This window comes from Tubulanus polymorphus, chromosome 10 (genome assembly GCF_964204645.1).
Source record: "Tubulanus polymorphus chromosome 10, tnTubPoly1.2, whole genome shotgun sequence".
Taxonomy (NCBI): Eukaryota; Metazoa; Nemertea; class Palaeonemertea; order Tubulaniformes; family Tubulanidae; genus Tubulanus; species Tubulanus polymorphus.
Window position 1 is genome coordinate 12,281,962 of NC_134034.1, and position 14,246 is coordinate 12,296,207.

Genomic DNA, 14,246 nt, shown 5'->3' on the forward strand with positions numbered 1-14,246 from the left:
TTAGAATACCGAATGCAGTGCGTAGTAAAGATTTCAAACGAGTCGAGTATTGGAGCATTTGATTAAAATATCCAAGAGAATTTAATGTTTTCAGTAAAGTGATCGTCTATTCTGGATTCCGACGACGTTCTTATCCCGGTTCGCGTCGATGTCGCTTGGAGCCATCCTCCTAACGACCGTTTCAAGTATCTACACAGTAAAACAGCGAGATATTCATTAAAAAGAAATTCGGCAACGACACGATATCATTTCATTTCAAACTACGGCTTTTCTTTAATTACTTGGAGTACGGATCCGCCTACCTGAATTCTACAAAAATCATCGAATCAAAAAAATGATTTTCACCCCTCCTAAGTGTTTTCATCACAATTTTTCAATTGAAATATATCAAGGGTATTTTCGGAAAAATTTTAGGGCTTCCGTATGAACCCTGGGGCCAGTTGCATAGTCGTGGCTTAGACTTAAAACCAGTCTAAGACTAACTTAGTTCTATAACCAATCAAATTAAGACCAGTCTTAAGATTTAAGACCACTTTTAGACTTAAGTCACAACTGTGCAACTGGGCCCTGTGGAAACCGAGCATTTATGTGCACGTTTTCAGAAATGTATCACTTTTTAACGAAAATATTTTTTGGCAATAAAGTGGACTTAAAAACTCGAGTTTAAAGGAACATCACCGATGGAGAATAAAACGACGATAGTCTGATCTGATGCCGCGCGCTGTTGTTGGCCTTACATCTGACAAGTTGATGGAAATAATAATTATTACTACGGGCGTTCTTCTTTTTTTCCTAAGAATGTTTAACCAGTAGCTCGCACAGTTGTGGCATTGATCGACAACACCCACCACATAAAATATACTTGTCATCATTTTATCAAATATGAAACACTTTATTCATAGCTACAGGGCGTGACGTACTTTTTGAACCCAGGATCGCTGTCGTAGAAAAATTTGAGGCAGCTATTCTACTGGTTCGACCACCTAGAGGAATTTAATGATTTGTGTAGGCGACCGTATTCTTAAGAAATGTCTACAAAGGGCAGTACCGTGATGAAATATTAATGATTGTCAAGCAAAATGCCACCGTCAACTGCTGAACGGCATTTAGAAATGTCAAATGGCGAAAATGTCGCAATTTCAAGGAGGCCGCCAGGCAGCAATAAAAAGTGACGCACTTTTTCCGTTGTATTTGGTGTGACCTGAGACGTACGAATTCCAATTTCTCGATGAAGCTGTGTAAATGTTTCACGATGCGATCACGAAATTCCGAGCGAACAGTCGAAAAAATGAGGCGACGATTCGTGACCGTATTATCAACTCGAACCAACGCGCTGCTAAACCGTGTTGGAATTTCATCGTAACTAGCGATTAACGGCGCTGTTTGAAAATTCAAAAAGCTCCTCGTTAGCCGTTAAAACCGTTAATGAAATTCGAAATTCAAAGCCGCCGTCGCAGACGTTTCGGAGAGAGAATGCGCGTTGGATGAATATCTCTTGAGTAATCTGTTCGCGTGATCAGTGATTCTGTAGGGGGACTAACTCTCCTCGGGGAGGCGTCGAAATACGTGGAAATCAAGCCGAAATTAGATACTTTATAACGAGTATTTTTAACTGAGAGGTGCCGTGGTCGTGGCAACCACTGTTATATAGTAATATCATTTTATGTTACCCCGGTCTCTGGTAGATCGTGTTGAATGCGACCCGGAATAATCCCTACGCAGACCACTCATGCGCAATCTATAGATTGACCAAATAGGTCAGTTTTTGATTGTTCTGGTACAAACCAGTTCGTGGCGTGTACGACAAAAGGTGTCCGTGTTATTGTGGTGACGGCTCTGTGGGCTCAGTTCTGTACGCGAGAATCTTACAATGAAACACTGATTTGAACATTATGCCATACTTATACAAAGTTTGATTTGTGGAGAGAAAATGTTTCAATTCAACTTAAATCTTCCAAATAATTCATAAAACAATTCCTGCCGTAAATTACACAATGGAAAATTTGTCGCAAGAAATTCTGGGAATTATTCTATTGAAAAATATCATGAAAAAATCACGAAGAATAGAATTCTTTTTATAATTCGGATCAAAAAGGAGCGTTCATTGCGAAGGAGCAACTACGATGGAATTGATTGTTAGTACAGACAAAAAACGAATGCTTCAAACTCGCAAAGTATCATTGTCCACTTAATCACCCCTGTGCTATCCGATGTGTAAAAGAGATCGTACCACAATCCACAATCGCCCCGATTACGAATCATCAATTTATTTCAACAAAAAACTATTCGACTTTTTATCTATTCGGGCACAAAAAAAGAACGTACGGTGATAACTAAATTACAGCTGATGGACCAGTGGTGATCTTTATCAGGTAATAGAAACTAATAAAGGATGGCTCCGGCAATTTGCTACTAGGCGCTGATATGGTTATTGCTGGTTTTATGGCCTCAGCCTCGTTTCAAGTTCGATTCAATTAATCGTCTGCCTCTGAATAAGAGATAAATAGCGACCACGTGTTTGCCGTTAACGACGACACGGTCTACTGCCGTCGACGGCTCGGAGACTCTGACGGGCGCATCTGCGCAGATAATCTTAATTGGATTTAAGCCTGGTATGATCCCGGATCGCGAAGTCAGCCAGGGCTAATCGCCGAGTTGTAAAAAGATCGCCGTCCGCCAAACGGTACTCGCTGCTGAATTTATACCGATAAGCTCTGAACCAATAACGTCTCTTACGTAGGATTAGTCGGCTAGGTTTCTTTAGATGGTCCGAATTAAATCCATTAATTAAAGATGACGATGACCCCATGTGAGGAGACCAGAACTAGCCGACCTAGTGCGATAGACCCAAAATGTTTTGAATTGTTATTTTGTGTAACGCTTCTTAACTTGTTACTGCCGTTCTTGTACGGTCTCCAGTGATGGAGAAAGGTTTTCCTGGAAGCTGTCACGACACCCGGTGCCGGCATCTTCTCACCAAAAGTGAGGGATGCCTTGCTGATAAGCTTAAAAATGTGCCTTTTCAATGACCTAAACAGCCCAATCTCACTTAGTGTTCAGTTGATCTGCACCACCGGAATCTGGCTGGGCTGCGACGACCACGGTGGAGGCTACAATGGAGGGAATGATTCAGTATCTGTATTTGAATTGGCCCCAGGTTCATGACCATATGTCCGAAAGTGGTCTAAATTCTTAAGACTGCTGTTAAGGTTGTAGAACTAAGTGGTCTGATACTGTCTTAGATCTAAGCCATGACTGTGCAAGACTCGGCAACGGGGAGGAGAACGTTGATTTATTGATTGGTCAATAATTGATTTCTACCAATACGTGTTGTGCGCACTGTTGTGTTTTTACCCGCAAAATATAAATTGAATCATTTTACGTTTAATGAGCCGCGATACCCGAAAGATTTCACAACAACGGTTTCGGCCGATAATTATTGCAACGAATTCAATTCAAGTTTTATTGTCTCCATGTCGTTTTCCGTCGATAATCACCAATCCAAGATGGCCGCGCCCATGGATTTCAATTTTTAATTTTCAGCGCATACGTGGCCGAAACATCGTCGTACCATCTGCCCAACGATTGCCTCGGGCCCCGATTTCGATCATTGACATTTCGATCAGTTTTTAAAGTTGGAATATGTTGCTGTGCGCGACGATTTCTCGAGTAAACGATGGTTTACCGCTGTCGGCCACGACGGATAATACAGTGAACCAGCAATCTGGTGTCGTGGACGCTCAAAAATACGTGAAAATCATTTCGAAAAGAGCGGCACAACTTCCCGAACGGTCGATGGTGAAAGGTGATGCATTTGTTATCTGGTAAGTTTTTGGTATGATCAGAATCAGATTGCTAAACCTGCCGTGGTGTCGGGCCACACAAGAATGGTGTGATTTAATGACCCATGGCCTCAACATCTTTCTATCCAACCCCAATTGTACATTTATTTATGGCAAGAAGGGGACGTAATTAATTGTTCACAGAACATAAACTAGTCGCAGCAAAGCAACATTGTCCGTGCAAACAAGAGAAAACTGGGTTTTTTTACTTTTTGGGGAATACCATATGGAATTCCCTAAAATCCCATACAAGCGGCCACATACCTGGAAATTCAGGTAATCAGATAAATCGAGAAAAAAATCAGGGAAAACAAATTTTACCCAAATACCCAAAAAACTCTGTGAATTTGATATTCTATTTAGATCATGTTTTCCTTTATCAAAGTACGAAATTCAATGAATAACATTTTAAACCTAAAAATTTCTCTGAACTTTGTGTTAATCACATTAGAAACGTCCGGGGTTTTTGACAAACAGCGCAGAATAACACTCGCGGTCGGCAGTATATTACAGCTGATAGTAATCGAAGATGTTTATCTTTTATGTTTTCAGTTTTGTGACGGACGTCAACAACGTTTGTTACATCGTAGTGTCGGAGTTAGAATTCTCGTCTACGATCGCGTTCGCGTTCCTCGACGAAATTCAAAAACAATTTATCAGTACATACGACCCCATCAGAGTTAAAAATGCGCAAAGACCGTACGCGTTTATACAGTTTGGTGAGTATGGATGGCTCGAAACAAGTAGCAATCACGGCCAGTTTGATAATTGAAGTCGAAAGATCCTCTTCGATCTTTAGGCTAAATAAAAATGATACCTTGTTTCTCCGCAGCGGCCGGGTCATTTTTGTAAAATATGATAAAATTTATAAACAGTTCATTTCTATAGCGGCCGGGTCTGTTATGGTGAAATTGATCACGATTTTTAAAAAAGTAATGTATTAGGGTAGATAGGCGGCCGGGTCAACATTTAAGCTCAGCAGAGCGGAGAAACAAGGTATCAATTTTTTTTAGCCTTAGAGTGGTCTCTTAAGTTGCCGGGTGGCCAATAACCTGGAAAACTCTGGGAATCAGAAACATCTAGAAATACTCTGGGAATCTGACAAATTTTACCAAAATCCTGGAAAACACATGGAATTTGGTTAATGCTATTGACCGCGTGTTTCATTAACCCTTTCAGTGCGTCTACACCGCAGTGCGGTGTATAAATCGGTGATGGATTTTGCTAGTACACCGCACTGCGGTGTATTGATGTAATTAGTAATTTGTAATTATCTCTATTGAAAAATGGCAGAAAGTGTCAAACATAGTGAAATACTAGTAACTAACGATACACCGCACTGCGGTGTAGACGCACTATAGTGGTATTCCCATTGTTCAACACACTAGGGTGGAATTTTTTAGAATTTTCAAATTTTCTCCAGCACTATCGGGTATTAATTAGTCAGCACTGAAAGGGTTAAATCAGTACGTGATTCAATGAAAAATGAATGAATCGTAACATTTTAAACCTAGAAATTTCTCTGATTCATTCGGGGAATTCTGTGCAATCACATGGAAAAGTCAGGGAAAACTCCAATAGGATTTGTAAATGGGCGGAAAGTGGCCATCCTGAGTTAATATATTGTTTACATAGGAATAAGATGTATATGGTCTTAGACTGGGCTTAATTCTAATATTATAAGCCATTACTATGGAACCAGCACCTGTAGCCTTCGTTTAACCCACTCCACTCGGCCTGGGACAACCTTTTCGGATATATTCATCATTCGAGTATGAAATGTAGCATTTATACTATATTAACAGATACAGTTCTACAGAAAACGAAATCGAGATTCAATAATCGCGGAATGACGATGAAAATGGATCGATTAGTCGCCGTACAACACGACTTAGCGTCGAATCCACCGCAGAGAATCACGACTGAGGAATTAGAATCGATGTACTACAGCTCTCCACAATCTCAATCAAACGGAACATCGTCGTCGTCATCGATGGTGAAAACATGGAAATCACGAGGTAACGTTTTTAAAATAATGAACTAGGCCTATAAACACCCGGGTCCGGTTTCATAGACTGAGCATCTAAGTTTTCCCTATGGATAAATCCTCAATCTGGGTGACAACCACGATAGTAACAATGAGAAACCACGGTTATAACTGACAAATTTCAAAATGTTCTCAGGGACTATTTTTCTCCCATATCTATGAAACCCAGCCCAGGCATTTAACATTTTGTCAGTCACACTTTCAAAAACTGATCGTCCACACTTCACATGTGTTCAGGACTTCACCTGAGATATTTCTAATTGAAAGTTAACTTCAAACACAAGACATTAGACATTTAATCAGCACACTTTCAAAAAATGATCATCCACATTTCACATGTGTTCAGTACTTCATCTGAGACAATCGAAAATTAGCTTCAAACATCAGATATCAGACATTTCATCAGCATACTTTCAAAAACTGATCGTTCCTATATTGCGTTGAGCAGATTGTTTGATATATTTACAGTATCCCCGAGGAGAATGTTTATGCCGTTGACGCTGAGCGGTTTCGTTGCTGGTATTCTGTGTTTAGTTTGCGGTGTGTTGAATCTTGTTCGCGGTATGTCGATAATTAACGATGGTCATATCGACACCGGTCAGGTACGTGTCAAATCTGCTAGCTTGAAAACGGTCATTTAGAGATGTACCAGTAGACTCAGTCTTACTGCTCAAGTCAGTAGATTTTACTGAATGAATCTATTTGCAAATACTTCTACTGACAAGTAGACCCCTCACACAAATCATTTGGAACAGTGATTTGTGTTAGAGTTAAATGATAATTTGACTTAAAAGTATTCGAGTTAAGAATAGTATTTCCCAGATTCTTAACTCGGTATCGAAATATTTATTCCTCAACGCTACCGAGAGTAGAGCAGAGTTTACCAAACCAATTTGGATTCGTCTACGGTTGCCCGACGTTTGTTCCATCTATTTTCAGACGGACAGTTCACACAGTTTTCACGAGGAGAAAGATGTCTATAAATACGGAACAGTCTTCCTAATGGCCTGCTTACTGTGTCTTTACCAGGTAAAAATCAATTTTACGTCTAATGTAGGACCCAGTTCTATTGACTGGTTTTGACTTTGACCCGGGGAGTTTTTATTTAAGTAGCTTTACTAACACGAGAACAATTTCACAATATGTAAGTATGCTTAAGTCTTTTGGAAAGAAATTATCGGCAATAGTTAGCCCCCGGGTTGAAGGTAATACCAGTCTATAAAACCGGGCCCGTTTTTAAGATCATGACATTATTATTTTGTACGATTTCCTTTTCTCTCCGTCTGCTAGGTCTACCTGTTAACTCATACGGCGCACTGGAGGAAATACCAGGCGTATGTCGTGCTCATCTTCGTTTTATTGTGCAATTTTTATCTGTCGGAGTTGAGGAATTTGCTGCAGTTGACGTTTCATTGCGCCGTCTGCGGTTTCTCGACCGTGCATATTATCACCAGACAATTACAGGGAAAACTGCCGCAGTACAACGTTTAAAAAGTCCAATTGTCAACTTGTCATCTTTATCAGTCAACTTATCCGTCAATGTTATAACTAAACATCCGTTCGGACATCGGTCCGAGACCAGGCATTCAAAAGTTGGATGAAGTCCTGAACACATCAAGAGTAGATGATCAGTTTTTGAGATTGTGCTGATAAAATGTCTAATGTCTGGTGTTTGTAGTTCATTTTCAATTAAAAATGCCTCAGGTGAAGTACTGAACACATGTGAAGTGTGGACGATCAGTTTTTGAATGTGTGCTGATAAAATGTCTAATTATCTGGTGTTTGTAGTTCATTTTCGATTTAGAATGTCTGTGTGCTGAATTCTGAGCACTATTTTCTTGATTAGAAACTTAAATCAAAGCCAAGCGCATAATGGAGGATCTCGTACCCTGAGGAGATTCACTACTATAATGTATAAATTTGGGCCTTGCAAGCAGCCCAGCTGCCTTGACGACAAGTGTGATTGTGACATAGCTTAAAACAATGAATATATGAATTTGAAATAGAGCATTAAAACTGTCAAACATTGATTTATATACATGTACCATTGAGTATCGATAATATATTACCAGTTATATTTTTAAAAATATAGAAATACATTATGTTTACAAGATTAGAATGAAAGTTCATATTCATCTTTGATGTTTTCGAGGTCTGGGGAACCGACCACTGAGGAAATAATCGACACAAAATTTCAGTAGACTTGGCTTGCCTCAGATCTGACCGCACCTATGAATTTCTATCTGAGGTATCCAAGTTCTGGGTTGCAGTCAGAGTATGATGATTCATAGTTAGAAAATTTGTGAAGTTTGGTGTGCGCTTATCCGAGGCAATTGACTCCAGGGCATGCAGTTATCCACTCCAGGGTCCAGTTCCACAGTTCCGAGTTAAAATTTGACCCCGAGTTAACTCACTGAAAATGAACTAATTTTAACTCAGAGTTAACTCTAACTCACAACTGTGGAACTGGGTGCAGGGCGTGTGGTATTCCAAGGCAATCCACTCCAGGGCATGCCGTAATCCGAGGAAATCCACTGCAGGGCATGCGGTAATCCCCTAAATTCTCTGAGGTACGCCAGTTCTTAGAGCAAGCAGGGAAGGGATGTTTTCACAAATTGTAGTGAAAATTTGTAAATGTATTTTCACAGAGTCAGGCCCCATACGGTACCAGTAATTCAAGTTAAAATCAGTCCTAGAGATGAAATAAAGAAAATACATGAATTTATTTTAAAAATGTTCTCTTGATCGATTGCACTTTATTGAAATGTAACAAATATCATCGATATATTTGATACAGACTTCATAAACGTGTGGGTAAAATTCAACAATTTGAAAGTTTTTCACAGTTGAGAGTATTAATACAGTCTGATCTAAACCCGGGGACCACGTAGCAAATCTAACAACTTGAAGCCTAACTCAGGTCGCACAAGATCGGATCGGAGTGCACTTAAGACCGATCGTACGGTCGTAGCCAATGAACAGCGATGTATACGTCACATGATGACTTACCGTAAGTAGCTTCGGTGGTTTAACCCTTTCAGTGCTGACTGATTAATACCCTATAGTGCTGGAGATAATTTGAAAATTTTGAAAAATTCCACCCTAGTGCGTTGAAAAACGGGATTACCACTATAGTGCGTCTACACTGCGGGGCGGTGTATGACTAGTTACTAATATTTCACTATGTTTGACAGGTACTGCCATCTTTCAAGAGAGATAATTACTAATTACATCAAGACACCGCAGTGCGGTGTACTAGCAAAATCCATCATCGATTCATACACTGCACTGCGGTGTAGACGCACTGAAAGGGTTAAAATGATCGTAGATTTCAGGTGACCCGCGAGTGCAGCCGAGATCCGACAAACAAGTCTCAGATCAGATCTCAGCGCGACGTGAGTTAGGCATTAGACTAGTCTAAACATGTAAGACCGGTCCGCACTCTGTCACGCTGGACCGGTCCGCACTCTGTCACGCGACCCGAAGGTCCGGCACACAACACCTATAGTAAATAATAACGAATAATTTTACCTGATTTCGTTTAAAAAGCAGCAATATTTTTTGTACCGATTTCGGTCAGCGAGTGAAGCACCCACACTCAGCAGAATTCCGACTGAAATCTAGCAGGTTCTAAACAACGAGATTCATTAATAATAGATTTATAAATAGATTCTATATCACATATCTAAAAAAAACACGGAGACGTAAAACTAGGAAAACGCACTACAGTCAAACTTGATCAAGTCATCGTAGTTGGGAAAAGCATTTTACATCTAAATGATGACTTACACTTAGTACATTGATTGAGACATCTTCAGTCACGTGACGACTTATCCAAATGATGACTTAAAACCAAGTCTAACTGTACAAACACACACTGAGTAGTTAACCTTACATGATTCATTCAAAATCTGTAACCCGAGTTTTAACTAAACATAAAACTCGGTCCAGTTAAGCAAGGTTTACTTGAAAAACAACCGAGAGTTAAAACAATAATACTGATTGCGAGGATTCGATAATATGATGATGTCATAGGGGGAATTCCTGGCTGAAATTGACTCGAATCCCGGAATGGATTCGGAAACGATACGAAGCATGAATTTCGATGAGGTCAGCTCAATGACCTTCGTAACGAGGTCACCGCAATCGAGGTCAAGGTTGTTGTTGTTGTTGTTGGAAAACTTTGCGCGCGAGTTGTTCCTGCGAGGCGTATGACCGCAATGCCGTCAGGTTACACATCAGCTGCTGGTCGACCGACATTTCGGCAATGTCGCAATGTTTTTCGTTGTAGAAATGAATCAGACCGGGATCCAAGGCGCGAATCACCTAGAAACAGACAGACGGAGAGAAAGAAAGAAAGAGAGTTTGAAATATTTTAAAATTGTTAAGAAAATCGAAAAATATCAGATCACTTGATATAGGCCTGTAGCTCTTTCATGGCTTAGTTTCACAGAGGTAGGCAATTTTTTACAGACATGATCAGTGTTAATTTGCAGCAGGATTTCACAATCTCCATCTTGACATACGCGGGGTAACCGGCCCAATGGATAAACAGGGGTTGTCCCCCTATACCATCCTTGCTTGCCAGGGTTTGATTGCCACCCGCCGAAGGTGACAGAGGGCACGTTTCCAAATTTTGCCTGCCTGTCCCTGCTACATGCGGTCCCGTCAGCTGTGCCTGTACCAGCGCACCCGGGCTAGTCGCACAGAGTTTCGTGTTGTGGTGCAGTCTCGTGATGCGATCAGGTTGGAATCACTACCCACTCCCCTTATCCTTGGCAGGTGAGAATGCCCTATACTAGATCAACGCCTTATATACGCAGGAATAGAGATAGTATAACGAATATTACCTTCAGATTATGATTGAGCACATGTTTTTTGTATAAACTACGATCCTCTCCGCCCCACGCGGTTTGTTTAGTATCAAACCCGGCCTGATCGTAATCCTTCCTGTATAAACACACCATACTGTAACTGTCAGTCGCCCAACGACCTGCAATTCAATAACATGGAGTTTGAATTTAACTTACAACTGCCGAACTAATTCCAGGGCCTGATTCACAAAATCAAATACATCAGACTCAAATGCTTGGTTTATTTGCTGTTGGTTACTTCATGCTCTCAATGAGGATAACAATTCAGATTTGTGGAAGTCAATCCAGTGGTATTTTGAGTTCAAGATTATGGAGTAGGCCTACACGCATGAAGCAGAGCTCTAGCAGATCAGGGAATCCAAAAATCCCTGATATTTCCCCGACACTTGACCAAGTTCCTTAATCAAATTATGAGATATCCTCAGTGAAGGCTGTGTCTTATCAAGGTTCCTTGTGTCACTAGTCACCAGCAAGAACAAGACACCAAAAATTCAAATTCCCTGATTAAATTATAAGATATCCTCAGTGAGGGCTGTTTCTTATCAAGAGGTTCCTTGTGTCACTCATCACCAGCAAAAGTAACAAGACACCAAAAATTCAAATTCCCTGATTAAATTATGAGGTATCCTCAGTGAGGGCTGTTTCTTATCAAGAGGTTCCTTGTGTCACTCATCACCAGCAAGAACAACAAGACACCAATATTAAAATATCCTGATTGAATTCCTGATTTTCCAATAAATCCAGAATTCATTGAATCATAAGAATCGTTTAAAAGACCCGCCCCTCACGAGTGTTCTTACCTGTATATTGGTTGATATCAGTGAGGTGAGAGTCGTGCTGCACGAGGAATCCACGAGGCGTAAAACGTTCGACCATCGTCGAGTTGTAAAGCGAGAACGGTACCGGGTAGTAAACAGCGACGCCGAGCTCGGCGTTCAGACGACATCGCGTCAGAAACTCGCGCGTCATCCTGACGTGCAGATCGGCGAAAAACATCAACGAATTCCACGCGACCTGCTTCGACGCGAGGTCCAAACCGAGGGTGCGCGAGAACGGCCGCCGAGTCTCGATCACGCGCAGTTTCACGTTCGCGCGACGCGTCATTCTCAGACGCTCGAACGCCGCGCGCACCACCGCGGCTCGAGTCCGCGTCGCGCGGTCCTCACCCGATACGAACAACACGACTAATAGCGTTACCCGCGAGTCACGCGACCGGTCGTAACGGTCGACGAACCGACGCGACAGGTCGACGATCGCGTCCGAATCCAGTCCGCGTCCGACGAATACCGGTAACATGACCGTCACCATCGGAATCTCGGTCAGTCGATAACGACGAGTTAACTGAATTGAGTCGACCGGTTTGACCAGTTCTAGCCGATGTCGCATAACCTGTCCGGACTCCAGTCCGGCAGACGATCCGGCAAATTCTAAATCCAGGATATACTCCTCGCCGCGTAGCGGATCGAAACGACGGTATCCGTTGACGACCCGTTTTAATTTATTCTTCGCATTGTTGTCATCGCTAAGCGACAGGAACGATGTAGCGCGAGCGACTAGATCGTGAATATCGGCCCGTTCGTGCCCGCTGAACTCATCAGTCGCCCGACCGTCCGGGTTTTTATAAAAATATTTCCCGTCGAAATATTCGTACGGTATGACGTCATTGATAGACCCCGGGCGGAACGGTTCACGAAGCTGCACCCGCACGCCCGGCTCGTCGACGATATCTTTCACGTCCAGGGGGCGCTGACAGTGAATCTGTACGCAGCGCGTGCAATCGACCGGGTACGGCCTCCACAGATCAAACAATGCTTTCATCACCATACCCGACACGAAAAACGTCAAGAATTTAACAATTTCTGTCGTTTTAATCCGCATTTTGTTCGTTTAATTCGTCAATTTCCGTGATTTACTCGGATTCTTTAGAATTCTCCATCGGCATCGCTTGAAAATTCTCGTTTCCACTCATTCTAAAGAATTGGAATAGGCCTATCTATTCTTTGCTGCTAAGAATCTGAATAAAACATCGTTCGAGCTGTAAATCAGTCGAAACCCAAATTACATATTCGTAAACACGTAGAATCTCTTGAAAATTTAATTGAATTGAAAAATTCAAGGGCTCGATATTGTGTGGATACCGTAGGTGGCAGCACTATCCAGTAAATAACTTTTCAGACCGACTTGAACTTCGTTGATAGAATTTGTTTTTTTACGACGAGACCCATTTTTACGATGATTTTTAGCATGTCACAGCTAACATTCGGGATTTCGGTGCAGTAATGGACAGGCAACCAGTCTAACCGTCCAATCAGACCATAGTTCTATGATCAGACATACACTCTCATTCAATGAACGGGTTCTGGGCCGCAACCCCCACGTGACGATTCGTTCGCCACACGTGTTCGGGAGGATGCGAAAGCGATAAATGACAAAAATGGTCTACGGCGACGGAATAGTGGTTTGAATGGCGTTTAAAGATAATAACAACAACTGAATTTGTCGCCCAAACCAGTTTTATCATTACGTTAACGTTCCAAAATCTAGATCCGGGTTTCGGATATGGAAGATTGACAATCGAGGATTTGGACAATTTAGTGAAATGATGATTTAAAAGTTTCAGATTAGCGATTTTAGACTTAAGTTCATCCAAACATAAACATAAAACTCTGTTCTATGGTCTAAACTACAATGGATAACATCGGATCCAGAATTTTGGAGGGAGTTGACATTTAAAAAAACTTGAGCGGATCCCGTGATTGAATCACCACAGATCGCGCTGAATAAACAACACAACACAAAAATAAATACATTTATTCAGGTTTACAAAATAGATTCTGCGATTTCAGTTCATGTGAACATCAATGACAACCACGTTTTGATTGATGAGAGTTAAAATAAGAGTAATTATTATAGAGATGAGATAGAAGTGATTGTGTAAGAGGTTTAGAGGTGATTGTGTAAGAGGTTTAGAGGTGATTGTGTAAGAGGTTTAGAGGTGATTGTGTAAGAGGTTTAGAGGTGATTGTGTAAGAGATTTTATCAAAACATGGCTGTAACTGATAGGATTAAAGAACAGTGACATTCACAAACAGAAAATCAATCGTACAATTATACTGGCAATCTGTAATCGCTGGTCATTGCCTGGCCATTGGTCATTTCTGGTCATCTGGCAATTGGTCATCCCTGGCAATTGGTAAATTGGTCATCCCTGGACTTCTGGTAATTGGTCATCTCCTAACAGGTTAAAACAAAATGTAGAATCATAAACGATACAAGCTGGTCAGCCAATCTAGTCAGGTAAGATGCAGCTCCAAACAGTTACTGAGAAGCTGAAACCGAGGTGAACTAAAGACCCAACGTCACCTGACCTCCTTAAGAGCGGGCAATCTGTGATTGCAGGAGGACTGATTGCTTCCTCAGGATGCACACCGCTACTGAGGAGGAGGCAGAATTAGATGATGATGATGAGGAGGCAGAACTAGA

General features: G+C 41.5%; 2 protein-coding genes across 2 annotated transcripts; one reads left to right on the forward strand and one right to left on the reverse strand.

Annotated features, from left to right (window-relative positions):
* The first annotated feature begins 3,500 nt into the window (after positions 1–3,500).
* On the forward strand, positions 3,501–7,954 carry LOC141911950 (vesicle-trafficking protein SEC22a-like). The gene is made up of 6 exons (XM_074803072.1): positions 3,501–3,824; positions 4,395–4,561; positions 5,648–5,860; positions 6,358–6,491; positions 6,829–6,918; positions 7,180–7,954. Exons 1-6 carry the CDS (start codon positions 3,643–3,645, stop codon positions 7,378–7,380), a joined length of 987 nt encoding a protein of 328 aa, XP_074659173.1. The 5' UTR covers positions 3,501–3,642; the 3' UTR covers positions 7,381–7,954.
* Positions 7,955–8,639: 685 nt separating this feature from the next.
* LOC141911922 (chondroitin sulfate synthase 2-like) lies at positions 8,640–12,845 on the reverse strand. Its single transcript, XM_074803027.1, has 3 exons — positions 11,564–12,845; positions 10,740–10,882; positions 8,640–10,215 (listed from the first exon to the last, which is right to left on the reverse strand). Exons 1-3 carry the CDS (start codon positions 12,639–12,641, stop codon positions 10,042–10,044), a joined length of 1,395 nt encoding a protein of 464 aa, XP_074659128.1. The 5' UTR covers positions 12,642–12,845; the 3' UTR covers positions 8,640–10,041.
* Positions 12,846–14,246: the final 1,401 nt, after the last annotated feature.

What these genes read in the sequence shown, in the direction of transcription:
- LOC141911922 (XM_074803027.1), bottom strand. Translation starts at nt 12,641, where the DNA reads ATGCGGATTAAAACGACAGAAATTGTTAAATTCTTGACGTTTTTCGTG. An exon ending in TGATATCAACCAATATACAG is followed by an intron (nt 10,883 to 11,563) that starts GTAAGAACACTC and finishes ATTGAATTGCAG; the next exon opens with GTCGTTGGGCGACTGACAGT. An exon ending in TGCTCAATCATAATCTGAAG is followed by an intron (nt 10,216 to 10,739) that starts GTAATATTCGTT and finishes GTCTGTTTCTAG; the next exon opens with GTGATTCGCGCCTTGGATCC.
- LOC141911950 (XM_074803072.1), top strand. Translation starts at nt 3,643, where the DNA reads ATGTTGCTGTGCGCGACGATTTCTCGAGTAAACGATGGTTTACCGCTG. An exon ending in GTCATATCGACACCGGTCAG is followed by an intron (nt 6,492 to 6,828) that starts GTACGTGTCAAA and finishes ATCTATTTTCAG; the next exon opens with ACGGACAGTTCACACAGTTT. An exon ending in GCTTACTGTGTCTTTACCAG is followed by an intron (nt 6,919 to 7,179) that starts GTAAAAATCAAT and finishes TCCGTCTGCTAG; the next exon opens with GTCTACCTGTTAACTCATAC.